At 50.7% G+C, this 27984-nt stretch overlaps 1 protein-coding gene across 7 annotated transcripts in view; it reads left to right on the top strand.

Annotated features, from left to right (window-relative positions):
* LOC129713207 (fibroblast growth factor receptor 1-like) overlaps positions 1 to 26413 on the top strand; it is a 156063-nt gene extending 129650 nt beyond the window's left edge. For all 7 annotated transcript variants that reach the window (XM_055662120.1, XM_055662126.1, XM_055662125.1 and 4 more), the window contains 8 exons: positions 432 to 553; positions 1912 to 2022; positions 4814 to 5004; positions 13012 to 13134; positions 19158 to 19228; positions 20196 to 20333; positions 21277 to 21382; positions 25417 to 26413. In XM_055662120.1, the coding sequence (XP_055518095.1) occupies positions 432 to 553; positions 1912 to 2022; positions 4814 to 5004; positions 13012 to 13134; positions 19158 to 19228; positions 20196 to 20333; positions 21277 to 21382; positions 25417 to 25593 (1039 nt within the window). In that variant the 3' untranslated portion in view covers positions 25594 to 26413. The remainder of the gene's footprint in view (positions 1 to 431; positions 554 to 1911; positions 2023 to 4813; positions 5005 to 13011; positions 13135 to 19157; positions 19229 to 20195; positions 20334 to 21276; positions 21383 to 25416) is intronic.
* The last annotated feature ends 1571 nt before the right edge of the window (positions 26414 to 27984 follow it).

Raw genomic sequence — 27984 nt, 5'->3', positions numbered from 1 at the left:
CTGGATAGAGTGGATGTGGAGAGGATGTTTCCACTGGTGGGAGAGTCTAGGGCTAGAGGGCACAGCCTCAGAATTAAAGAATATTCTTTTAGGAAGGAGATGAGGGGAAATGTCTTTAGTCACGAGGGTGGTGAATCTGTGGAATTCTTTGCCACAAACGGCTGTGGAGGCCACAAGCCAGTGGATATATTTAAGGCAGAGATAGATAGATTCTTAATTAGTACAGGGGTTAAGGGGAGAAGGCAGGAGAATGGGGTTAGGAGGGAGAGATAGATCAGCCATGATTGAATGGTGGAGTAGACTTGATGGGCCGAATGGCCTAGTTATACTCCTATCTCATGATCTAAGTTATGTGTCAGATATTCAGCGCCATGGCTTACTGACACTTCATGGCCTGTGTGTGTGTGTGTTCTTGTCTCACCCCCCGACAGACTGACCCTGGGGAAGCCTCTGGGCGAGGGGTGCTTTGGGCAAGTGGTGATGGGAGAAACCATCGGCCTGGACAAGGAGAAGCCCAGTAGGCCCGTCACCGTGGCGGTCAAGATGCTGAAAGGTGAGACCCTACACAGCCGCGAGCGGGGGGGGGGGTCCAAGTCCACAGCTCCCATCAAACGCGGCCAAACTAGTCCACCTGTCCCACTGTACCAGGTCATTCGAACTCGGAGAATGTCCGTAGCGGGTCCGTAGGAGTTCGTGGATGTCCCGTAGCGGCTCGTACGAGTAACGGTAGGTACTCGCGAAATCCGGTTTTTCAACACTGTCCACGAGTAAAAAAATACTCGTGATGAAAAACATTGTTGCTTGTTACTCGTACGAGCCGCTACGATGACATCCATGGACTCCCTACGGACATTCTCCGAGTTCGAATCCGGGGAAAACTCGGGAGGACTCTTGAATTACCTCGTACAGTGGGACATGCCCTTTACAGCGCCAGAGACCTGGTTCCAACCTGAGTACAGGAGCTGGAGTAATTCAGCGGGGACAGGAGAACATGGCTAGGTGACGCCCTCTTCACACTGATCTGCCTGAAGAAGGGTCTGGCATCAATCTAAAAGACGGTGTCGCTCTGAAACGTCACCTATCCATGTTCCCCCAGCGATGCTGCCTGACCCGCTGAGTTACTCCAGCACTCTGTGTGCTTGGCAATAACTGCTGGGCTTTCTCGGTGCAGACGGTGAGTTGGGAGAGTGAGCGGTAGGGAATGCTGTTGGAATCTCCCGCTCGCTCCCAACCAGTGCCGGTTTAACCTGGGTCAGGCTGGAGCCCGTGGGGGGGGGACACTGCTCCTTCAGGTCTCTGGCAGCACTGCTGTTTGATCAGTGAACACACACTCATGCTCTCTCTCTCTCTCTCTCTCTCTCTCTCCTTGTCTCACTGTAACCCTGTATCTCTGTTTCCCCCTCTCTCTCTCTCTCTCCCTCTCTCTCTCTCATCTCCCTCTCTCTCTCCTTTGGAAACTCTATTCCACTCTCTCTCTCTCCACACTCTCTCTCTCTCACACTACTGTCTCTCTCTCTCTCCTCTCTCTCTCCTCTCTCTCCACTTCTCTCTCTCTCTCTCTCTCTCCCTCGCTCTCTCTCTCTCCATCTCCCCCTCTCTCCTCTCTCTCTGTCTGTCTTCTCCCTTCTCTCTCTCCCCTTCTCTCTCTCTCTCCACTTCTCTCTCTCCACCACTCTCTCTCCATCCCGCTCTCTCTCTCCATCTCCCTCTCTCCATCACTCTCTCTCTCTCTCTCTCTCCTCATCTCCCTCTCTCCCTTCTCTCTCTCTCTCACTCTCCCTCTATCTCTCTTTCCAAATCTGCTCCTCTCCCTCCCTCCCTCTCTCTCTCCTCCTCCTCCATCTCCCTCTCTCCATCTCACACTCCCTCCCTTTCCCACTCTCTCTCTCCCTCCCTCCCGTCTCCCCACAGCTGACGCCACAGAGAAGGATCTGTCCGACCTCATCTCGGAGATGGAGATGATGAAGATGATTGGCAAACACAAGAACATCATTAACCTGCTGGGGGCGTGTACTCAAGATGGTGAGTACAACTGGTATGGGGCCGGGGCCGGGTCTGGTGAGGTGGGCCCTTCCCAATCCATGCCCCCTCCCTCCCAGACAACTCCCCTTCAACACAGCAACTCCTGGTCCAACACTACCTGTCCATTGCATCTCCCCCAGGTAGACCTTACCTGTCCATTGTATAGAAACATAGAAATTAGGTGCAGGAGTAGACCATTCGGCCCTTTGAGCCTGCACCGCCATTCTATATGATCATCCAACTCAGTATCCCGTACCTGCCTTCTCTCCATACCCTCTGATCCCCTTGGCCACAAGGGCCACATCTAACTCACTCTTAAATATAGCCAATGAACTGGCCTCAACTACCCTCTGTGGCAGAGAGTTCCAGAGATTCACCACTCTCTGTGTGAAAAAAGTCCTTCTCATCTCGGTTTTAAAGGATTTCCCCCTTATCCTTAAGTTGTGACCCCTTGTCCTCGACTTCCCCAACATCTGGAACAATCTTCCTGCATCTAGCCTGTCCAACCCCTTAAGAATTCTGTAAGTTTCTATAAGATCCCCTCTCAATCTCCTAAATTCTAGAGAGTATAAACCAAGTCTATCCAGTCTTTCTTCATAAGACAGTCCTGACATCCCAGGAATCAGTCTGGTGAACCGTCTCTGCACTCCCTCTATGGCAATAATGTCCTTCCTCAGATTTGGAGACCAAAACTGTACGCAATACTCCAGGTGTGGTCTCACCAAGACCCTGTACAACTGCAGTAGAACCTCCCTGCTCCTATACTCAAATCCTTTTGCTATGAAAGCCAACATACCATTCGCTTTCTTTACTGCCTGCTGCACCTGCATGCCTACCTTCAATGACTGGTGTACCATGACACCCAGGCATCTCACTGAGGTACAGCCTACCTGCCCATTGCATCTCCCCCAGGTAGACCTTACCTGTCCATTGCAGGTACAGCCTACCTGTCCAGTCCTCAACCTTGTGATAACAATCCTATCAAGTTCTTGGTTACATTTCCAAATGTTTGTGAAAGTTCATTTCCAAATGCCTCTCCACCGATGGCTCCGTCAGTCAGTGCTTTTCAAGGCCCTCCCCTCCCACCTGCTATTTAAGTGGGGCTGATCCAGCCTGGGGGAACAGGGACTTTTAGTTGCGTGCTAAACCAGTCAGCAGAAAGACTTTATGTGCGGTTGCAATCAAGGCCGTCCACAGTGTACAAATACAGGATACAAGGCCAGTGGAAGCAGAGTACTTCGATACTTCTAAGAGGCGTCGGAGATGGAACTGTGAGCGAGGGGTTACTAACAGTACTGGTGGAACAGCAGAGCAGAGGTTGCAGTCACACCACAGACGGCTGTGGAGGCCAAGTCAGTGGGTATTTTTAAGGCAGAGACAGATAGATTCTTGATTGGTACGGGTGTCAGGGGTTACGGGGAGAAGGCAGGAGAATGGGGTTAGGAGGGAGAGATAGATCAGCCATGATTGAATGGCGGCGTAGACTTGATGGGCTGAATGGCCTAATTCTGCTCCTATCACTTATGACCTTATGGCAAACCACGGCCGTACTGAGTGGCAAAGCAGATCAGAGGTGGAGTTCTCTCCCTTCCATTGACCTCCATCTACACCTCACGCTGCCTCGGCAAGGCCAGCGGCATCATCAAGGACCAGTCTCACCCTGGTCACTCCCTCTTCTCCCCTCTCCCATCAGGCTAGAGATACAGAAGTGTGAAAACGCACACCTCCAGATTCAGGGACAGTTTCTTCCCAGCTGTTATCAGGCAACTGAACCATCCCACCACAACCAGAGAGCAGTGCTGAACTACTATCTACCTCATTGGTGACCCTCAGGGATAAGCCATTTAGAACGGAGACGAGGAAACACTTTTTCTCACAGAGAGTTGTGAGTCTGTGGAATTCTCTGCCTCAGAGGGGCAGTTCTCTGCCCCGGAGGCCGGTTCTCTGGATACTTTCAAGAGAGAGCTAGATGGGACTCTTAAAAGATAGCGGAGTCAAGGGATATGGGGAGAAGGCTGGAACGGGGTACTGATTGTGGATGATCAGCCATGATCACATTGAATGGCGGTGCTGGCTCGAAGGGCCGAATGGCCTCCTCCTGCACCTATTGTCTATTGTCCTTGATCGGACTTTGCTGGCTTTTACCTTGCACTAAACATTAGTCCCTTCTCATGTATCTATACACTGTGAATGGCTCAAATGTAATCATGTATTGTCTTTCCACTGACTGGATAGCACGCAACGAAAGCTGTTCACTGTACCTCGGTACACGTGACAATGAGCTGGTCATGAATTCGTTTAAGTACCATTGCACAGGAAGGAACTGCAGGTGCTGGTGTAAATCGACGATAGACACAAAACGCTGGAGTAACTCAGCGGGACGGGCAGCATCTCTGGAGAGAAGGAATTTTGTTGTCTCTGTACTGTACACTGACAATGACAATTAAAATTAAATCTGAATCTGAATCTGAATCGGAATGGGCGACATTTCGGGTGGAGACCCATCTTCAGACGGAACACTCTTGCCGCTGATCTATGATACAATAGAATTTTATTCATCCCAGGAGGGAAATTGACCTTCCAACAGTCATAAAACACAGGATACATGAAAGATGAATTAGAATGAGGGGTGGGGGATGTGCAAGGATTGGGGGGGGGGGGGGGGGGGGGTCAGTCTCAGTCTACCCTACGGCAGAAGGGGAGAGTTGTTGTAAAGCTTGCTAGCCACAGGGAAGAAGGGTCTGTGTGCTGTGTGTGGTGCGTTGATTTGACTTGAGATGTTCCCGTGCAGGTCCTCTGTACGTCATCGTTGAGTTTGCCTCCAAGGGCAACCTGCGTGAGTACCTCCGTGCCCGCCGCCCGCCTGGCATGGAATACTGCTACAACCCGACCCACATGCCCAACGAACAGCTCTCCTTCAAAGATCTGGTGTCCTGTGCTTACCAGGTCTCCAGGGGCATGGAGTACCTGGCCTCAAAGAAGGTAAGCTTCTGCTCCCTACATTCAGGAGGGAAATTGGTCATAAATCACAACAAGGCAAGGCAAGGCAACTTTATTTATATAGCACATTTCATACACGAGGCAGACTCAAAGTGCTTCACATAAAAACATGTCATACAATAAAATGAAATAATAAAATGAAATAAAATAGAACTAAAAGAAAAGAAAAGCAAAATTAAAAATGCATTATAAAAAGTGCAAAAGTTAAAAGTGCAGTGTAGTTAAGATTTAGCTGAAAGCCAAAGTAAACATAAAAGTTTTCAGTCTTGTTTTAAAAGTGGTCAAAGTTGAGGCAAGTCTTAAATCTTCAGGAAGTTTATTCCAGCTATTTGTTGCATAGTAACTAAATCCTACTTTCCCATGTTTTGTATTTACTCTGGGAATAACAAGATACATGGGATCAAACAAGGTACTCTGGGAATAACAAGATACATGGGATCAAACAAGGTACTCTGGGAATAACAAGATACATGGGATCAAAGTGACGAGTGGAAGGGATTGGGGATGTGCAAAGATTGGGGAGGGGGGAGTCAGTCTCAGTCTCAGTCTACCCCACGTCAGGGGTGTGGGGGGGGGAGTTGTACAGTTTGATAGCCATGGGGAAGAAGGTGTTCTGTGCTGCATCTCGATGGAACCAGTCTGTTGCTGAAGGTACCACCAGTGTGTCATGGAGAGGGTGAGCTGTATTGTCCAGGATGCTCCGCAGTTTGAGGAGCATCCTCCCCTCCAAGACCAACCTCCCGTGAATCCAACTCCAACTCCAACTCCGCCCCCAGTACGGAGCCGGCCTTCCTGATGAAGAACCATCCCGTAACTGCAGCAGCACGGTTGTGCAGCGGTAGAGTTGCCACCCTACAGCGCCAGGTACCATGGTTCGATCCCATCTACTGATGCTGTCTGTACGGAGTCTATACGTTCTCCCCGTGACCACGTGGGTTTCCTCCGGGTGCTCCGGTTTCCTCCCACATTCCAAAGACATGCGGGTTTGAAGGTTGGTTGGCCTTGCGTCAATTGTGAATTGTCCCCAGTGTGTAGGATAGTGCTAGTTGGTGATCGTTGGTTGGCGTGGGCTCGATGGGCTGAAGGGCCTGTTTCCACACTAGATCTCAAAGACTAAAGTCCAAACCTGTTATTTACCCCCTGTTGTGTGTATACTCCCCATCATGTGTATATTGGACCATTGAACCACAAAGATGCCCATCTGACATGTCTACCCATATGGGCACCTGCTGCTGGAGCCAACCCAAGATGGGATTTGGGACTTCAGGCTTAGTTCTGGTTTTTGCCCAATATGTAAACCCTTGTTATTAGGGGTCTCTTACTAAGGGGATTTGGTTAGAGTGGATATATCTACCGACCTTCACCGCTGTGGCAGGCTGCCGGTGCCACCCCTGGCCTGCACCGCCATCCCGGCCACTTCCAGACCAAGCCCGCTACCCACACACCTCCCTTGCCGCGTCCAGGTCCCAACCCTCTCCGATCCTCCAGCCACCCACAGTCCACGACCACCGGCTCCGCCGATCCTCGTCTCTCCCCCAGCCGCCGGCTGGCCGGCCTGGGCCGTCAACTCACCCCGATTCCAGGCCCAGTTCCAGACCGATAGTCAACCCACAACATCACCCGTCAATGTTCTCCAAAGATGCCGCCTGACCCGCTGACTTACTCCAGCACTCGGTGTCCTTGTGTGTATTAGACATCATCTGCAGTTTGTTTTTTTGTTTTTTTGTTTTTTTTTTTGTTTATTTTATTAGAAGTTAATACAGCACAAAACAGTACAGTGGAACCTAATTTTAGGTGCCAACTATGTAATACCGTAATCCATTCTATGTACAACCTCTAGTTTTATGTTATGAGAAGGAAGTAAGCAAGACAAGAAAAAGAAAACAATAGAAAGAGGAAAAAGTGGAAAAATAGATGGTAGAGATGGCAGTTTGTTTCCACTACTTTAGTTTAGTTTAGTTTAGAGATACAGCGCGGAAACAAGCCCTTCGACCCACGGGTCCGCGCCGACCAGCGATCCCCAAACATTAACACTATCCTACACCCACTAGGGACAATTTTCACATTTACCAAAGCCAATTAGCCTACAAACCTGTACATCTTTGGAGTGCGGGAGGAAACCGAAGATCCCGGAAAAAACTCACGGGGAGAAGGTACAAACTCTGTACAGACAGCACCCGTGGTCTGGATTGAACCCGGGTCTCCGGCGCTCCATTCGCTGTAAGGCAGCAACTCTACCGCTGTGCCACCGTGACTGCCCGTACTTACACAATGATAATCCTTTACTCAGTTATAACGGACACTCGGCAATAACGGACACCATCTGCTCTGTCATAACCAGGGTTTAGTGTATTAGGTTTTTTGATCATTGATTTTTTTATTTTTGCATATTTCTTATATCATTTCTAGAGTATTGTGTTTACAAACCTGTAGTGCTGCTGCAAGTAAGAATCTCAATGTTCCATTACGGTAAATCACTCTTGACTAGACAAGACATCTATGACTTGCACAAGTCTTTGGACAAAGACCAGCAAAGGCTGCTTCTAGATAAATAACTCAGCTCTGCGGCGAATTGGGCCTGTAGATGTATAATGAATGCAGTGTGTTGAAGATAAATCTACTTATTACTCGTACATCTGCCAAACCCTCATCTCCTAAAAAATATTTTTCTGCTTCTTTTTTATCACCACATTGTAAACCGCGCGGTCCAGATGTCCGGGCCTTGCAGTAAAGGCTTCTGTCTAAATTGGTCTCATTTATTTCAGTCTATATTGGGTGATCCCGTGAGGCTACATGGCCTAGTTCTAGGCTATTTTTCACACAAGGAGGGACTGGGAACTGTGTATATCACAGTAGGTTAACCTATGATGAGCGTTTGTCGGCACTGGGCCTGTACTCGCTGCAGTTCAGAAGAATGAGGGGGGACCTCATTGAAACGTACAGAATAGCGAAAGGCCTGGATGTGGAGAGGATGTTTCCACTAATGGGAGAGTCTAGGACTAGAGGTCACAGCCTCAGAATTAAAGGACGTTCTTTTAGAAAGGAGATGAGGAGGAATTTCGTTAATTAGAGGGTGGTGAATCTGTGGAATTCATTGCCACAGAAGGCTGTGGAGGCCAAGTCAGTGGATAATTTTTGAGGCAGAGATTGATAGATTCTTGATTAGTACGGGTGTCAGAGGTTACGGGGAGAAGGCAGGAGAATGGGGTTAGGAGGGAGAGATAGATCAGCCATGATTGAATGGCGGAGTGGACTTGATGGGCCGAATGGCCTTATTCTACTTCTATCACTTATGAACTTGTGCATCTTTCTTCAACGCAGTGCAATGTGCAGGGCCTGGCCATGACTCTGGACTGCAATAGTCAGCTCAAGTTTAGTTTAGAAATACAGCGCGGTAACAGGCCCTTCGGCCCATCGAGCCCATGCCGACCAGCGATCTCCACACCCTAGTTCTAACCTACACATACTAGGGACAATTTAGAACGATTTACAATGACTTTAACATCTTACACGTTTGAATATGGTTACCCCTCGTTGTACTAAACGGCAAAGAATACAAAAACCCAAACTGCCCATCCCCTCTCAGTTTATTTTAGAGTTACAGCATGGAAACAGGCCGTTCAGCCCACCAAGTCCATGCCAACCATCGATCACCTGTTCACATTAGTTCAATGTTATGCCACCTTCTCATCCACTCCCCATACTCCAGGGGCTACAAGCTACAAGCCTGCACGTCTTTGAGAGGAGACCGGAGTACCTGGAGGAAACCCACAGGGTCCCAGGGAGAATGGGCAAACTCCACATCGACAGCACCCGAGGTCGGAATTGAACCCGGGTCTCTGGCGCTGAGAGGCAGTGGCTCTACTAGCTGCCACCCAACTTGATAGGACAACCCTCTCCTGAACTATGCAGGCTAGGGCTTTAATCCTCAGAGAGCTGGAGGCTGAGGTGATCTTACTGAGGTGTATAGAACCATGCGAGGAGTGGATAGGGTGAATGCACCACCTTTTATCCAGGGTAAGGGAATCAAAGACCAGGGAACATTAGGTTTAAGGTGAGAGAGGCAAGAGGAACCTGAGGGGCAACATTTTCACTCAGAAGGTGGTGGGTATAAGGAAGGAGCTGCCCGAGGAGTCTGAAGACCCGAAACATCACCCATTCCTTCTCCCCAGGGATGCTGCCTGCTCCACTGAGTTGCTCCTTCCAGCATTTTGTGTCTACCTTCGATTTAAACCAGCATCTGCAGTTTTTTCTGACTCGAGCTGCTGGGGGAGGTAGAGGCGGACAAGATAACCACATCTCAAAGACATTTGGACAGGTACATGGGTAGGAATGTTTTAAAGGGGTATGGGTCAAATGCAGGCACATGGACTCACTAAGGTAGAGCATCTTGGTCAGTATGGGCGAGTTGGGCCGAAGGGCCCTTTTCTGTGCGGTGTGACTATGGTTCTAGACTGTTTGCCTTTTTAACCACCTGTGCTCCTGCCTGCAAACCCTCAGATATTAATCAGGATTTTGAATCCTCTTACTGAGTGCATGATGTCCCATTTCCCATGTTAAACTCCATTTAGTTTAGCTTAGAGATGCCACGTGGAATCAGGCCCTTCGGCCCACCGACACCATGCTAACCATTGATTACCCATTCACACTAGTTCCATGTGATCCCATTCCCAACAAACAGGGAGGGGGGGGGGGTGGGGGGCACCTTTGGAGTGTGGGATGAAACCGGAGCACCCGGAGGAAACCCACGCGGTCCCTGGGAGAACGTGCAAACTCCACACACACCCGGGTCCCTGGCGCCGTGAGGCAGCGGCGCTAACCGCTGTGCCACCCCGACACTTTCCCGAAGAAATCTGTACTAAGTTTAGAGATGCAACATCGCACAGAGATGTGATAATGTTCGATAAAGGGCAGGCGTACTTCAATCTCCTGGCTCTCTGGTTCGCTGTATTTCATTTACAATGTGCCACCTGTTTGCCAGCCACTTGAGAAAGCCCCCATCTCACTGGCATGTGGTGCCATGCTCTTGCTATGCAGCCATCTCCATACGCACCCGTCAGTAAATGGAGAAGGTGTTGGCTTGGACGGGGTGTTAGTATAGCTGTCTCACCCACTTCCCTGTCCCCCTCATACCTTACAATGGAAAGAAAAGTGCCATTATGCACTTTGGTGAGAAAAGGAAAAACAACAAAATATTTTGAACATGACGAGGGAACTGGGAGATGTGTGGATTCAGACCGAGTCAATATTGGGCCCAGCCACCAATTAGTCTATGTTATTCTTTATTGCAGAAGAGGTTTACTGAAAGAGTAATTTATGTGCAGCATTAGTTCTGCCACATCTGGAGTACTGTACACTGTTTTAGATTCCATCCTTAGAACAGGATTTACTTGACTTGAGGGAATGCCGCGGAGAGACTGGCTGGAAAGAGTGTCTGGATTTTCGGTTGAAACGTTTAAACTAAGAATCACTTGGGTTGCTTTGCTGATGGATTGAAGGGTTTAGAATCTGCAGATCAAGTTTCCGAGTGTTGTCTCTTTAAAAGAGGTGGAATGTCTTCTCCCCGGGGGCTGTGAATCTGTGGAATGATGTCACATGGTGACCATTGAGTCTATCCAAAGGTGAGATTGATTGGTTTGGACAACGGCCATTGTTCAAATTGGAAGTAAAGGGGATGCATTCCTGAAACGCGTTCGATTGTGCAGATGTTCATAAAAGCAGACGGCAAGGCATATGGTTCCATGCAAGGAAACGACACGCTTTTCATCTCAGCGAGATATGGCGTGGAGCCCTAACGTTCAACGACGTTACCGTGAAAGTCCATGAATTTGTGTTGGTTGTGTGCAGGAGATATGGAGATCGGGCTTTTGGGAATTGTGCTTTGAAGAGGGTGCAGAATGCAGAAGAGAGGTGTCACGGTGGCGCAGTGGTAGAGTCGCCGCCTTACAGCGGTTGCAGCGCCAGAGACCCTGGTTCGATCCTGACTACGGAGTTTGTACGTTCTCCCCGTGACCGCGTGGGTTTTCACTGAGACCTTCGGTTTCCTCCAACACTCCAAAGAGTCTGTGGAATCCTCTGCCTCAGAGGGCGGTGGAGGCAGGTTCTCTGGATGCTTTCAAGAGAGAGCTAGACAGGGCTCTTAAAAATAGCGGAGTCAGGGGAGAAGGCAGGAACGGGGTACTGATTGGGGATGATCAGCCATGATCACATTGAATGGCGGTGCTGGCTCGTAGGGCCAATTGGCCTACTCCTGCACCTATTGTCTATTGTCAGTTGTACAGGTTTGTCAGTCAATTGGCTTGGTAGAAGTGCAAATTGTCCCTAATGTGCGTAGGATAATGTTAATATGCGGGGATCGCTGGTCGGCATGGACTTGGTGGGCCGAAGGGCCTGTTTCTGAGCTGTATCTCTAAACTAAATGAAAATATAAAGATAGACCAGAAGGCAGAATGACATTTCGGGTCAGCACCCTTCTGCCTGGAGAAGGGTCCCGGCCCAAAACGTCACCTATCCATGTCCTCCTGAGATGCTACCTGACCCACTAAGGTACTCCAAAGATAGACACAAAATGCTGGAGTAACTCAGCGGGACAGGCAGCGTCTCTGGAGAGAATGAATGGGCGATGTTTTGGGTTGAGACCCTTCCCCACAATTTGTATAAACAAGCTGATCTTTGATTCTACATCACTAGAATGCTGCCTGGATTAGAGGGTGTTAGCTATAGGAGGAGTTGGATTGTTTTCTGTGGAACGCCAGAGGGTGAGGGGACATCTGATCAGAGCATATAAAACTGAGGCAATAAACAGTCAGAACCTTATTGCTAGGTCAAAGAGTATATCTTTAAGGTGAGAGGGGCAAAGTTTAAAGGAGACAAGACCAAGGGGGACCCGTTGGGTTCCGTCCCCTCAACGCGCGGTTGCGAGGGGGGAGTGGCCTGCGGCGTCACACACACACACACTAACCACCCCCTTGATATTATATTAATATTATTCATTCTCTCCTTTTACCCCATCCCCGCCCTATCCACTCATGCATAGCCCCCAACTAGAGAGGGGGGGGGGTAGAGAGAGAGAGGGGGCAGAGACAGAGAGAGAGGGCCAGAGACAGAGTGAAGGGGCAGAGACAGGGGGGAGAGAGAGCAGAGAGAGAGGGGGGGGGGGGGGTAGAGAGAGAGAGGGGGGGGTAGGGAGAGAGGGGGCAGAGACAGAGTGAAGGGGCAGAGACAGGGGGAGAGGGGCAGAGAGAGAGAGAGAGGGGGGGGGGGAGGGGCAAAGTTTAAAGGAGATGTACGGCGTTGGGTTTTTTACACAGAAGATGGTGGGTGTCTGGAACAAGCTGCCAGGGGTGGTGGTGGAGGCAGATCCCATAGTGGTGTTTAAGAGATGTTTAGATAAACACAGACATATGGGGGGATGTGGATCATGTGCGTGTAGAGGAGATGAGTTTAACCTGGCATCATGTTGGCTGAAGTGCGCAGGAAGGAACTGCAGATGCTGGTTTAAACCGAAGACAGACGCAAAGTGCTGGAGTAACTCAGCGGGTCTGGCAGCACCTCCGGAGTAAAGCACTAGGTGACGTTTCGGGTTGAGACCCTTCTTCAGACTGAGAGTCGTGGGAAAGGGAAACGAGAGATATAGATGGTGATATGGGGAGCCAATGGGCCTGTTTATGTGCTGTAATGTCCTGTGAACAGGCTGAGGGGCCGAATGGCCTATACTTGCTTGCAGTTGGCGTAACGTTGTGTAACTCGATGACCACGCGGTAGATATGGACCGGTCGCTGGCCGGAGTCTCTCGCAAGCTGCGGTCAGCAAGTCCACGGTTACATAAGGTCTTGAGGAATAGGAGTAGAATTAGGCCATTCGGCCCATCAAGTCTGATCTATCTCTCCCTCCTAACCCCATTCTCCTGCCTTCTCCCCATAACCTCTGACACCCGTACTAATCAAGAACCCTCGGTTACCATGGTGACGTGCCTTTCCTTGCCCACAGTGCATTCACCGGGACCTGGCAGCGCGCAATGTTCTGGTGACGGAGGAGAACGTGATGAAGATCGCCGACTTCGGGCTAGCGCGAGATATCCACCACATCGATTACTATAAGAAGACGACAAACGTGAGTGTCTGGCGTGGGGGCGGGGCCGGGCGGAGCGGAGCAGAAGGTCCCATTACTCACCACCCCCACGTGGGCGTTGATGTTAATGGTGGCGCAGCGGTAGAATTGTTGCCTCACAGCACCAGGGACCCGGGTTCAATCCTGATAACGGGTGCATTCTCCCTGTGACTGCGTGGGTTTTCTCCGGGTGCTCCGGTTTCCTCCCACACTCCAAGGATTTGCAGGTTAGTTGGTCTCTGCAAGTTGCCCCTAGTGTGTAGGACCAAAACTGGGACAACGTTAAGCTAGTGTTCCGATGGTCGTTGGTCTGTACAGATTCAGGGGCTTCCATGCTGATTCTCTAAACTAAACTAAACCAAAGATCACACCAACTTGCATTTGTCCCCCTTCTTTGTTCATTTTATATTTTCATTATCCCAAACTGCCCTTGAGAAGTTGATTATAAATATTTCCGAAGCATCTGTTGGAAAAATCCTCATCCTTGTGCCGCTCCCTGGTCTATCTCTCTCATAAGTTCATCAGTGATAGGAGCAGAATTAGGCCATTCGGCCCATCAAGTTACAGGCTGTCACGGAGGCGCAGCGGTAGAGTTGCTGCCTTACAGCGAATGCAGCACCAGAGACATGGGCTCGATCCTGACCATGGGTGCTGTCTGTACGGAGTTTGTATGTTCTGCCCGTGACCTGCGTGGGAGAGTTTAAAGAATTTAAATTGCTCCCTTGGGCTTAAATTAAATATCTGTAAAAAAAAATCTGCAAATAAAGCAGGTTTTGCCAACGGCTTATTATAAAATTTCTGAACGGTCTTTCCCCTGACCATCCTGCTGTAGCCAGGATGTGGTCTATAGGCACGTCCATTCTTTTGGCTGTCGACATGGATGCTGCCCTGGTGGAGTGAGATTTGTACATGTTAGTGTTTATCCCAGCAGCTTTTAGCACCTGCTTGAGCCATCTCAAAATGGTTTGGCTCGTCACCCGACCATAAGGTTTTTTATGACTGACCCACAAGGCTTTTCATCTCCCTTGAATATTTTTGGTTGTGTCTATGTAGGACAGTAGGTGGGTCATGACACATAACCGTGGTTCTGGCGGGTAAGCCTGGATTAGGTGTTCCTGGTCTGCTCTGTTTGATCAGTCCCTGGATAACGACCGAGATCTGGTCTGGAGCTGTGAGCATGCTGTCCAGTTGCAATAGGTGTAGTGACTGGACCCTCTGTGCAGATACAAGTGCCATCAACATGAGTGTTTTGAGCATAGATTGTTCCAGGTTGAGGGATCTGGCTGGTGGCCATCCCCTGAGGTATGTCAGGACCACACTGACATCCCATATATGGGTGTACCTTGGTCTAGGGGGTTAGAGTTGTAAATACCCTTCATTAGTTTGACCACCAGCGGGTGGGACCCCATAGCCTGTTGTCCTGGAGCTTGTTTTAAATAGACAGACAGGGCCCTTCTAGCTGTGTTGATGGCTCTGTAGCTGAGTCCTTCATCGTGGTGAAGGTTCGCCAGGAATTCCAGTACGTTGGTAACTGTAGCGGTTGAGTAGGTGGTCCCTGTATCCAAGCAGTACTTCTCCCATTTTTTGATGCTGGACAAGTGCTGTTTTTTAGTGGATGTTCGGAGGGATGCTGACATGGTGTCGATGGTTTGTTATGATAATCCCAGTCCCAGAAGTGGTTTGTGCAGAATCTGCAACCCAGGAGTTTGATTTTTTTTTTCATGGCACGGGTGGCTTGTGCCCAACACTGGGTGTTAATAACTCTGGGTCACTGGGGAATACCATCGGAGTTTCAACAACCATGTCATGGAGTATTGGGAACCATGGCTGCGTAGGCCAGTCGGGTACTATCAAAATACCTGAAGCAGAGTCCATTTGTATTGTGCGTAGTCCCCGACTGATGAGGCAGAAGGGAGGAAATGCATAGAAGAAGAATTTCCCCAATCCAGCGCGAACGCATCTACCGCTGCTGCCTCAGGGTCTGGTTCCCAAGCGACATACATAGGTACCTGGTGATTTAGCCTTGATGCAAATAAATCGATATCTGGCGTGCCATATTGCTTGATAACTTTTGCAAATGTTTTGGGGTTTAACATCCATTCGATGTTGTCATTAAATTTACGTGACCTGGTGTCTGCCACTGTATTTAGCGTACCTGGCAGGTAAGTTGCTGATAGCCAAATATGTCTTTCGACACACCATTGCCAAATTGTGTTGACCAACTTGTCGCATGATACCGATTTTATGCCGCCCATATGGTTAATGTAGGCCACCATCGTAGTATTGTCTATTTGTAACCGTACATGCAAGTGATGCATATTTGATGCATATGCTTTTAAACCATAAAAGTCACCCAACATCTCTAGATAATTAAAATCAATGCTTGCTATGAAGTATCCTTTGGAAATTAGTTGTTTGGCAGTAACAACCAGTTCCATTTTGAAATGTATATACTTAACAAACATATTTAGTGAAGTTAAGTCAATGATGATGCGACATCCACCATCTTTTTTGGGTTTAGTGAATATATTTGATACGAATTCCAAGGGTTCATGTTTTGTTTTTCCAATGATACCCTTTGTTTACGAAGGTTTGTGGTCATCTCCGTATTTGTCCAAAGAACGAGTAAAAGATGTGATGGCTGACGTCAGGAGCCTGAGGATCCGTTGCAGTTTTAGCTCCTGGTTCCGAATATTTGCCCCAACGTGTCCCCAGTTTTGGCTGTCTACAGCCGGGACTCACAGTTCTCTGGAACTGTATACGTTTCTAAGGCCTCATTGACCACCTGCTCCTGTAGGGGCCTGTTGGAGAGGTGGTTGATGCTGGCCGCTAGTTTGGCCTTTAATGGCCTCCTGCACGTGTGGCTGCCACGTAGTGGTCCACCACACCCAGCAGCTCTTCCTGTTCCTGCACCCCTTCCATACTCCCGACATCTTCAGCCAGCGTCTCCTCTTCTTGGCCAGCCAAGTCCTGGTCACCAAAGCTGCCCTCGGGTAAGGAGGAAGCAATGGACAGTGCACAAGGCACTGTGGAGGGAGTGCCTAAACTTCCCCTGCGAGAGCGCCCCTCACGAAGCGCGTCTCACTGGAGCACCTGCTCCAGGAGCCGCTCCATGCGGCTCAGGCGACTGACTCATCCCGGGCGGGTGGAGAGACGTCCCCGTCTGACAAGTCGGAAGCCACCGGCCGGACGCATCTTCCGTGGCTTTACTTCCAGCCCGCTGCTCAGGCGCTAGCGGGACTGGGCTCGGCACGGAGTCGGAGATAGCGGAGCGCCCGGTAAGCGGTCCTACCGCCTTGTTGCTGCCCCCCCCTCCCCCCCAGATGGAACCCTCCTCCGTGGAGTCGAGCGGGGCACAGGTTTGTCCAAGAGCCTTTGTTCTCTGCCTGAAATAAAGCAGAAGGCTCCCTGTGAAAGAAAACCCGACCTCAGGGTAACTACCTGACGGTCCGTTCTTTCACCTGTGGCGGGAGCGCCTGACTCCCGATGCGGCCACTGTTGTACTGCTGAACGCAATGCCGCGCATGCGTGCTGAGCGGGCTCTTCACGTAGTCACTCACGTGACTCCAAAGTAAAATTGCAGAATAGGAGTTCACTGCTTCGGGTGGAGATGAGGAGGAATCTCCCCGACTCTGACAGCATTTGACGGCCTGTATTTGCTAGAGTTTAGAAGCATGAGGGGACACCTCTTTGTGACGTACAAAATGATGAAGGGCTTGGATAGAGTGGATGTGGAAAGGATGTTTCCACTAGTGGGAGAGTCCAGGACTAGAGATCATAGCCTCAGAATTAAAGGATGTTCTTTTAGGAAGGAGATGGGGAGCCTGAGGGTGGTGAATCTGTGGAATTCATTGCCACAGAAGGCGGTGGAGGCCATGTCAGTGGATATATTTAAGGATATATATATACATAGATTCTTGATTAGTACGGGTTATGGGGAGCAGGCAGGAGAATGGGGTTAGGAGGGAGAGAGAGATCAGCCATGATCTTGATGGGCTGAATGGCCCAATTCTACTCCTATCACTCATCATCTAATGATGTTTGGAGACCTCCACCGCGTGGAAAGGTGGCAGAGGGGTTTAGTGTCTGTTGGTTACGGGGAAATGGTGGGAAAGTGGAGTTGAAGCCACGATCCTGTTAGGCGTGGTCTCATCAATCGACAGAACTCCTTCAATGGGCCAAATGGCCAAATGTTCCTGCACCTACTCTGCTTTCATTCTTCCTCTATAGATGCTGCCTGGCCAGTTGACCCTTTCTCTCTAGTTGCTGCCTGGCCACCTGACTCTTTAGATCTCCGACCCTTTACTATTGCCCTAGATGATGCCTGACCTTCTCCACTGTTGATGCTGCCTGACCAGCTGACTCCTCCTCTATTGACCACTGCCTGCCCGGCTGGCTATTTCCATCACATGTTTTGCACTATAGATGCTGCCTGACCCTCTGTCACTGTAGATGCTGCCTGACCCAGCTGGCTATTGCCATCACGTATTTAGCTTCTGCTGCTGTGTGAAGCGTCTGTATCTCTCCGGGTAGAAATACATTCTCAGGCTGATGAAACATAGAACAGTACATCACAGGAGCAGGCCCTTTGGCCCCAGTGTCTGTGCCGGACATGAAGCCAACTTTTCATGTTCAAGAGGAACAAGAGGAGTCGAGTATAGGAGCAAAGAGGTCCTTCTGCAGTTGTACAGAGCCCTAGTGAGACCACACCTGGAGTATTGTGTGCAGTGTTGGCCCCCTAATTTGAGGAAGTACATTCTTGCTATTGAGGGAGTGCAGCGTAGGTTTACAAGATTAATTCCCGGGATGGCCGGACTGTCATATGCTGAGAGAATGGAGCAGCTGGGCTTGCACACTCTGGAGTTTAGAAGGATGAGAGGTGATCTTATTGAAACATATAAGATTGTTAAGGGTTTGGACACGCTGGAGGCAGGAAACATGTTCCCGATGTTGGGGGAGTCCAGAACCAGGGGCCACAGTTTAAGAATAAGGGGTAAGCCATTTAGAACTGAGGCGAGGAAAAACTTTTTCTCACAGAGAGTTGTGAGTCTGTGGAATTCTCTGCCTCAGAGGCCGGTTCTCTGGATGCTTTCAAGAGAGAGCTAGATAGGGCTCTTAAGAATAGCGGAGTCAGAGGATATGGGGAGAAGGCAGGAACTGGGTACTGATTGGGGATGATCAGCCATGATCACATTGAATGGCGGTGCTGGCTCGAAGGGCCGAATGGCCTACTCCTGCCCCTATTGTCTATTGTCTACCTGCCTGCACATGATCCATATCCTTCCATTCCCTGCCTATCCATGTGCCTATCCAAAAGTCTCCTGTACTCCACTATGGTATCAGCCTCCACCACCACCCCTGGCTGCCCGCTCCACCCTCTGTGTGAAAGAACGTAACCCGCATATCTCTATATTTGCCCCAGCCAGAGGAGGTAGTTGAGGCAGGTAGCGGCGTTTAGACAGGTGCATGGATAGGAACGGTTTAAGCGCTGGGTCAAATGGCGGCATGTGGGGCCAGTGTATGTTGGTCGGCATGGGCAGGTTTGGACGAAGGGCGTGTTTCCACGCTGTTTGACTATGAATCTCACCTTAAACCAAGGCCCACCAGTGTTTGGCATGACCATCCTGGGGGAGAAAGGCTCTGACTGTCTACCCTGTCTGTGCCACTCACTGTCGTATGTACGGGGGCTTTGCCCTCATGGTGGCGCAGTGGTAGAGTTACCGCCGTACAGCCCTTGCAGCGTCGGTGACCCGGGTTCGATCCTGACTACGGGTTTTGTCCGTACAGAGTTTGTACCTTCTCCCCGTGACCTGCGTGGGATTTCTCCGCGATCTTCGGTCTCCTCCCACACTCCAAAGACAGGACTACAGGTTTGTAGGTTAATGGTGTAAGTGTAAATTGGCCATAGTGTGTAGGATCGTGTTAGTGTGCGGGGATCGCTGGTCGGTGCGGACTCGGTGGGCCGAAGGGCCTGTTTTCACGCTGTATCTCTAAACTAAACTGAAGGTGCCGCTGTTATCTTTCAGGGTCGCCTGCCTGTGAAGTGGATGGCTCCTGAGGCCTTGTTCGATCGTATCTACACCCACCAGAGTGACGTGTAAGTAGAGGTGTCTGACTGACCTGCCGGGGGTAGGGGTGAGGGGGGTGGGGTGGGTGTGGGGTGGGGTGGGGGGGGGGAGGGGGGGGTGGGGGGTGGGGGGGGGTAGAGTTGGGGGAGTTGTAGGGGGGGGGGAGGGGCGTACTACCCGCGTGCCCTGTCTCTCTGCTAAAAGAAAACCCAAGAACGCAGCTTTAATGAGTACGGCGTTTGCACGTTCTCCCCGTGACCGCGTGGGCTTTCTCCGGGCGCTCCGGTTTCCTCCCACACTCCAAAGACGTGCAGGTTTGTCGGTTATTTGGCTTCAGTAAATTGTCCCTAGTGTGCTGGATAGAACTAGTGTAGAGGGTAATTAAAGGGGGTTGGCGTAGACTAGATGGGCCAAAGGGTCTGTTTCCACAGTGTATCTCTAATGTCTGGAGCATCATAGTTTACTGTCCCGTGCCCCCAGCAGAAAGTGTACACGATTAGACTCGAGCCGTAAAGTCTAAAGTAAAGGGTGGCAGCGTTAGAGCTACTGCCTCACAGCGCCAGTGACCCGGGTTCGATCCTGACTATGGGTGCTGTCTGTACGAAGTTTGCACGTTCTCCCCGTGACTGCGTGCGGTACCCTCCCACACTCCAAAGACGTGCAGGTTTGTAGCATATTTGGCTTGGTGTAAATGTAAACATTGGCCCTGGTGGGTGTAGGATAGTATTAATGAGCGGGGATCGCTGGTTGGTGCAGACTCGGTGGGCTGAAGGGCCTGTTTCCGCGCAGTATCTCTAATCTAAAGTGCAGATTGCCCAGCTCAGCGGGGTGTGTGTGTGTGTGTGTGTGGGGGGAATTGTCTGCTCTCCCCTGGGGTCAGGGGTCGGGAGCCAGTGAGGCAGTGGAGTAACAGCGGAGCCAGGCAGCATCTCTGGAGAACATGGATAGGTGACGTTTCCTCACTGCTCTTCCACCTCCTGTGGTTTGTTGATCCAGCTGGTCGTTCGGAGTGCTGCTGTGGGAGATCTTCACCCTGGGAGGGTCCCCCTATCCCGGCATCCCGGTGGAAGAACTCTTCAAGCTGCTCAAGGAAGGACACCGGATGGACAAACCCTCCAACTGTACCCAGGAGCTGTGAGTACATAACCACTATTGCTATTGCTTGATATTGAGGGAGTGCAGCGTAGGTTTACAAGGTTAATTGCCAGGATGGCGGGACTGTCATGTGCTGAGAGAATGGAGCGACTGGGCTTGTACACTCTGGAGTTTAGAAGGATGAGAGGATATCTCATTGAAACATATAAGATTGTTAAGGGCTTGGACACGCTGGAGGCAGGAAACATGTTCCTGATGTTGGGGGAGTCCAGAACCAGGGGCCACAGTTTAAGAATAAGGGGTAAGCCATTTAGAACGGAGATGAGGAAAGTGTGAAAACGCACACCTCAAGATTCAGGGACAGTTTCTTCCCAGCTGTTATCAGGCAACTGAACCATCCTACCACAACCAGAGAGCAGTCCTGACCTACTATCTACCTCATTGGTGACCCTCAGGGATAAGCCATTTAGGACGGAGACGAGGAAACACTTTTTCTCACAGAGAGTTGTGAGTCTGTGGAATTCTCGGAGGAGGGCAGTGGAGGCGGGTTCTCTGGATGCTTTCAAGAGAGGGCTAGATAGGGCTCTTAAAAATAGCGGAGTCAGGGGATATGGGGAGGAGGCAGGAACGGGGTACTGATTGGGGATGATCAGCCATGATCACATTGAATGGCGGTGCTGGCTCAAAGGGCCGAATGGCCTACTCCTGCACCTATTGTCTATTGTAAATAATTGATTAAATTAAAAAAACTGGGACAGAACCGTGTGCGGGTTATGTGGGGGGGGGTGGGGGTGGGGGGGTCGGGGACAGAACCAGCAATGGAGGAGAGAGATTTCCGCGTTCGGGCACCGCGTGGGGAGTGGGGGGGGGGGGGGGCGGGGTAAGTTTCAGGTACAGTGTTATCTGATGGGGAAGCTTTGTGCTGTACCTCGGTCCATGTCACAATGGTAAACCTGAATCGAGCCCCTCTCCTCCCACCCAGGTACATGACAATGAGAGACTGCTGGCACGTCATGCCTTCCCAACGCCCCACCTTCAAGCAGCTGGTGGAAGACTTGGATCGAATCCTGGCCATTACCTCGAATCAGGTGAGTCCACCACGCGTGCAGCTTTTTCAAATTTTTGTATCAAAATTAATTCATTCAATTACTATCGCGATACAAAACAAAAGTCTCGACCCGAAACGTCACCTATTCCTTCGCTCCATAGAGGCTGCCTCACCCGCTGAGTTTCTCCAGCATTTTTGTCTACCTTCCATATTACAAAACCACCAAATTATTCACACACTAAATTTCCCAACAATGTTACTATCCCTCTCGAGTACCACCCGGGAGCGGTCGTAACCCCGGAAAAGGGGCGCGTATCCTGCTCGGGCACGTGCTGCTTCCGCCTGGCACTGTGACTCGCGGATGGCCAGCTTGGCCAGGCCTAGGAGCAACCCAACCAGGACAGGATATGTTAGCTTTCATTGCAAAAGGATTTGAGTATAGGAGCAGAGAGGTTCTACTGTAGTTGTACAGGGTCTTGGTGAGACCACACCTGGAGTATTGCGTACAGTTTTGGTCTCCAAATCTGAGGAAGGACATTATTGCCATAGAGGGAGTGCACAGACGGTTCACCAGCCTGATTCCTGGGATGTCAGGACTGTCTTATGAATAAAGACTGGATAGACTTGGTTTATACTCTCTAGAATTTAGAAGATTGAGAGGGGATCTTATAGAAACTTACAAAATTCTTAAGGGGTTGGACAGGCTAGATGCAGGAAGATTGTTACCCGATGTTAGGGAAGTCCAGGACAAGGGGTCACAGCTTAAGGATAAAGGGGAAATCCTTTAAAACCGAGATGAGAAGAACTTTTTTCACACAGAAAGTGGTGAATCTCTGGAACTCTCTGCCACAGAGGGTAGTTGAGGCCAGTTCATTGGCTATATTTAAGAGGGAATTAGATGTGGCCCTTGTGGCTAAGGGGATCAGGGGGTATGGAGAGAAGGCAGGTACGGGATACTGAGTTGGATGATCAGCCATGATCATATTGAATGGCGGTGCAGGCTCGAAGGGCCGAATGGCCTACTCCTGCACCTAATTTCTATGTTTCTATGTTTCTATCTTCGGCCCTGCCTGTTCCCTAAATCCCAACACCAGTCCTCCCTCCGGCTGCTGACAGCAGAGCCGCTCCTCCCCCTACGGACCCTCGGTGGAGTTGGGGGGCTCCTTGCCCCGCTGACCCCGGCTACAAGGGCCGCTCTACTGGTCCCTACCACGTGTGTAGCTTCGGAAGGAGGCGGGAGAGAGCCCATTGTCGCACACAAATCAGCCTCCCATTTTGGGAACAGTTCCATCTAAGGCCGCAAGAAATTGTAGAGAGTTGTGGACACAGCCCAGACCGTCACCCAAACCAACCTCCCTTCCACTGACTCCATCTACACCTCACGCTGCCTCGGCAAGGCCAGCAGCATCATCAAGGACCCATCATGCCAGGAATAGATGGATATTGGTTTAACTTGGCTTCATGTTCGGCACGGACATAGTGGGCTGAAGGGCCTGTTCCTGTGCTGTGTTTAGTCTAGTTTAGAGATACACCGGGTCCTGGCCGACCAGCGATCCCCGCACACTAACACTATCCTACTAGGGTCAAATTTTACATTTTTACATTTACCAAGCCAATTAACCTACAAACCTGTACCTTTTTGGAGTGTGGGAGGAAACCGAAGATCTCAGAGAAAACCCACGCAGGTCACGGGGAGAACGTACAAACTCCGTACAGACAGCACCCGTAGTTGGGATCAAACCCGGGTCTACCGTGCTGCATTCGATTGCTGTGCCATCGTGCTGTTCAATGTGAAGGCAACAAACCTGGGCAGGTGGTGGGGGGGGGGGGGGGGGGGGGGGGGTGGGGGGAGGTAGGTGTTCAAAGCCTGGGAGAGTTTAAGGGACATCTGCCCTCTGTATCCAGCTCACCGCTCTCAGTCACTGACACTGCAGCAAGGGACATTTCCATTTGCATTCACCGGTTTCTCAAACTAATATTTGGGAAAGGGGAAGGGTTGTTTTTCTGCCTCGTGAACAGAGTGGTTCCAGAGAGGAATCCAAGTGGATTAACTGTGCGTCTGTGAGATGAGAGAGTGAGACTGCACTGTTCTGCGGTTGCTGGTCTCAGCCAAACCACTTCAGAAAGCCTAGTGGAGGTTCCTGGCTAGTCAGCGGCTTAGTTTGCAGAGTTAATTCATGCTTTTGATGTCTCCTTTTCACACCTTACCCTTCCATATCTCCGTGTCTCCCTCTCCACCCCCTCCCCCTCCACGACTCTTCGTCTGAAGAAGGGTCTTGACCCGAAACATCGCCCGTTCCTTCTCTCCAGAGATGCTGCCTGTCCCACTGAGCCACTAGGGATCTGGTCGCCCCTGTGGCTATCCGACTGTTGTTGGGTAGACTGAGACTGGCTCACCCCCCACCCTACCCCCTCCCCAAATCTTTGGACATCCCCAATCCTTTCCACTCGTCACTTTAATTACATGTTTACATATAATAACCATAAACAATTACAGCACAGAAACAGGCCATCTCGGCCCTACAAGTCCGTGCCGAACACGTATTCTCCCCTAGTCCCATCTACCTGCGCTCAGACCATAACCCTCCATTCCCTTCCCATCCATATACCTATCCAATTTATTTTTAAATGATAAAATCGAACCTGCCTCCACCACTTCCACTGGAAGCTCATTCCACACTCTCTGAGTAAAGAAGTTCCCCCTCATGTTACCCCTAAACTTCTGTCCCTTAATTCTCGTCATGTCCTCTTGTTTGAATCTTCCCTACTCTCAGTGGGAAAAGCTTATCCACGTCAACTCTGTCTATCCCTCTCATCATTTTAAAGACCTCTATCAAGTCCCCCCTTAACCTTCTGCGCTCCAGAGAATAAAGCCCTAACTTGTTCAACCGTTTCTCTGTAATTTAGTTGCTGAAACTCAGGCAACATTCTAGTAAATCTCCCCTGTACTCTCTCTATTTTGTTGACATCCTTCCTATAATTAGGCGACCAAAATTGTACACCATACTCCAGAATTGGTCTCACCAATGCCTTGTACAATTTTAACATTACATCCCAACTTCTATACTCAATGCTCTGATTTATAAAGGCCAGCACACCAAAAGCTTTCTTTACCACCCTATCTACATGAGATTCCACCTTCAGGGAACTATATTCCTAGATCCCTCTGTTCAACTGCATTCCTCAATTCACTACCATTTACCATGTACGTCCTATTTTGATTTGTCCTGCCAAGATGTAGCACCTCACACTTATCAGCATTAAACTCCATCTGCCATCTTTCAGCCCATTCTTCCAGATGGCCTAAATCTCTCTGTAGACTTTGGAAATCTACTTCATTATCCACAACACCACCTATCTTAGTATCATCTGCATACTTAATAATCCAATTTACCACACCTTCATCCAGATCATTGATGTACATGACAAACAACAGTGGACCCAACACAGATCCCTGAGGCACCCCACTAGTCACTGGCCTCCATCCTGACAAACAGCCATCCACCATTACTCTCTGGCATCTCCCATACAGCCACTGTTGAATCCATCTTGCTATTCCTGCATTTATACCCAACAGTTGAACCTTCTTAACCAACCTTCCATGAGGAACCTTGTCAAAGGCCTTACTGAAGTCCATATAGACAACATCCACTGCTTTACCCTCATCAATGTCCCTAGTAACCTCTTCAAAAAATTCAAGAAGATTATTCAAACATGACCTTCCAGGCACAAATCCATGTTGACTGTTCCTAATCAGACCCTGTTTATCCAGATGCTTATATATATTATCTCTAAGTATCCTTTCCATTAATTTGCCCACCACTGAAGTCAAACTAACAGGTCTATAATTGCTATGTTTACTCTTAGAACCCTTTTTAAACAATGGAACAACATGCGCAGTACGCCAATCCTCGGGCACTATTCCCGTTTCTAACGACATGTGTCTTGTGTGTTTATGATTTTCGGCGGATCGATTTCCCTCCTGGGATAAATGACGTTCCATGGTATCGTTGCTCCAGCGTTTTTCCTGCCTCTTTAAGTCACCGTTTTGTCTTGTCTGCTCCGGTCCTACAGGAATACCTGGACCTGTCGGTGTCTCTGGACCAGTATTCCCCCAACTTCCCGGACACCCGGAGTTCCACCTGCTCTTCCGGGGAGGATTCCGTCTTCTCCCACGACCCGCTGCCGGAGGAACCGTGCCTCCCCAAGTGTCCGGGCCGCGCTAACGGTGGGCTGAAGAGGAAGCATTAAAGAGGCGCGCCATCTTCGTGCGCTACAGCAGAGCCCACCCACCCCCCCCCCCCCCCCCCCCACCCCACTCCCCTCCCCTTCCCCCGACAACATTCCATGAAGCCAGCCCACCTCGATGGATGGATCCGACCACATCTCCCTGCGGCTCCTCGCCTCCAGCGCCTCCTCTGTTGGGAGGCCACCATGTTTCTTGCCCGCTCCCCATCTATGGCTCAGTCACCTCGTACAACAGACAGAAGGGCCTTTCCTTCAGAGCGAGAGAGGGGGGAGGGAGAGAGAATGAGAGAGAGGGAGAGGGAGAGATGCGTCGATCAGAAACCTCCTGGTCCCCGACAGCTGGAGTCAGTCGCGGCCGGTGGAGAAGACGGTGTGCTTTGCTAATACACGTGCTCTCGGCCCCCCCCCCCCTCTCCTCCTCCCCTTCCCCTGCCATTAACACAGCCTGTCGACCACAGGAGGCTGCTCCGCGGATAAGATGCCCAACCCTTGCTCACACAAGTGGTGCAGAGTGGAAATGGGGGACAGTGGTGGGTATCTGCCCCCCCCCCACTCCAGTCGCCTTGTCCCCCCCCCCCCCCCCCCCCCCCGCCCGGTGAAGCTGGCGCAGTGGGCAGACAGCGCTGAGCTGACCCTCGATGCCCGGGAGGCAATGCCAGCGTGCAGGGTGAACGAGAGAGAGAGAGAGAGAGCCTTGTAAATATGGCCAAATATGTATAAATATAAATATATTTACATGAACTGTTTTTCCTTTTGTAAAGTTAACACGGTAGTTGCCAGGGCGATGGCGGTGAGGGTTTGCGTGTGGTGGGGGGGGGGGGATTTGTGTGTGTGTGTCTCGTCCACCCCAGGGAGTGTGTCTGTGCAGTGAGGATGGGGGGGGGGGGGGGGGGGGGGATGAGGGGGTCTCATCTTACTCCCCCCCCCCCCCCCCCCCCCCCCCCTGCTGAATATTGGGCTGGCAGCGTAGTGTGTGGGGAGGGGGGGGTTGATAGACAGGAGGGGGTGATGGACCAGGGTAGTGGGGGGGGGGGGGGGGGGGGGGGGTGGCCTGGGGTGCCAACGTGTCGATGCGGGGGGTAGGGGACAGGTTCTGGGGGGTGAGTCAGGGTATCGTCAGACCATGATGGGGGGGGGGGGGTACCAGGGGTGTGAGGAGGGTCATCAGTGCACGGGTGGGTTTCACACCCGTACCCAGGGTGGCACTAGCTGGGGGGAGGGGTGAGGGGGTGTCTGCCACTTCCCACCCTCCTCTCCCCACCCCCCCCCCCCCCCAGCCCACCACCCTCACACAGTGAGTGTGCGCTTGTGAGAGTGTGTGTGAGTGTGATCATCTGGGTGTGTGTATAAATGTGTGTGTGAGAGTGTGTATGAGTAATAGTCTGAGGGTGAGTGTGAGTGCATGAGTGAGTGTGTGTGTGTGTGAGTGTGTAATAGTCTGGGTGTGTGTGAGAGTGTGAGTGAGTGTGGGGGTGTGTGAGTGAGTGTGTGAGTGTGGGAGCGTGAGTGCGTGTGTGTGAGTGTGCGTGTCTGGGTGTGTGTGTGTGGGAGTCTGTGTGTGAGTGTGTGTGTGCGTGTGTGAGTGTGTGTGGGAGTGTATGTGTGTAATAGTCTGGGTATGTGTGCGAGTGAATGCAGAGGCTGCCAACTTCACACAGGCTGGAGCGAACAGCAGAAATAATTTGTCCAAGTTCATAAGTGATAGGAGCAGAATTAGGCCATTCGGCCCATCAAGTCTACTCCGCCATTCAACCACGGCTGATCTATATTGCCCTGAACTCCATTCTGTGGCCTTCTCACCCTAACCGCTGGGAACCGGTCTTAAGGGGTCGAATGTTTCCAGCGTGGCTGATGTGTGTGCACGGGCAGGCAGTGAGGTGGGTGGGTGGGGTGAGGTGCCAGGGATGCCCTGTGTTGGGCAGGTGGGTGGGGTGAGGTGCCAGGGTGCCCTGTGTTGGGCAGGGTGGGTGGGTGGGGTGAGGTGCCAGGGTGCCCTGTGTTGGGCTGGCTGTGTATCGGTGCATGGACAATTGCTGACATGTGGATTCACATTGACGGGTACGTTGAGGCCGGTACGTGGAGGCCAGGCCGCTGCCGCTGCAGGAAACCAATCGCCTAATTTATTGTTGTTCTGTTTAATTAAAAGTGAACCGTTTTTTTTTTCCGTTTTATAAATGTTTCCACGTTGACCTGTAGTTATTCCATATTTAGCCTTTTATGATTAAATTCCTTTTTAACAATTTATCTGCCTTTTTGATTTACCTGTTTTGTTGGTTTCTACGATACAATTCCCTTGGATTGTTTACAGCAAAGATCCTATAGCAAGATAGACCACTCCTGCTAAATGTAATGGGCTGACATGTAGTACGCAACGGAGCAGAACGTGGGCCTTTT

This window comes from Leucoraja erinacea, chromosome 35 (genome assembly GCF_028641065.1).
Source record: "Leucoraja erinacea ecotype New England chromosome 35, Leri_hhj_1, whole genome shotgun sequence".
NCBI classification, from domain to species: domain Eukaryota; kingdom Metazoa; phylum Chordata; class Chondrichthyes; order Rajiformes; family Rajidae; genus Leucoraja; species Leucoraja erinaceus.
Note: the sequence above shows the minus strand (reverse complement) of the source record. Positions and strands in the feature narration are given on the sequence as shown.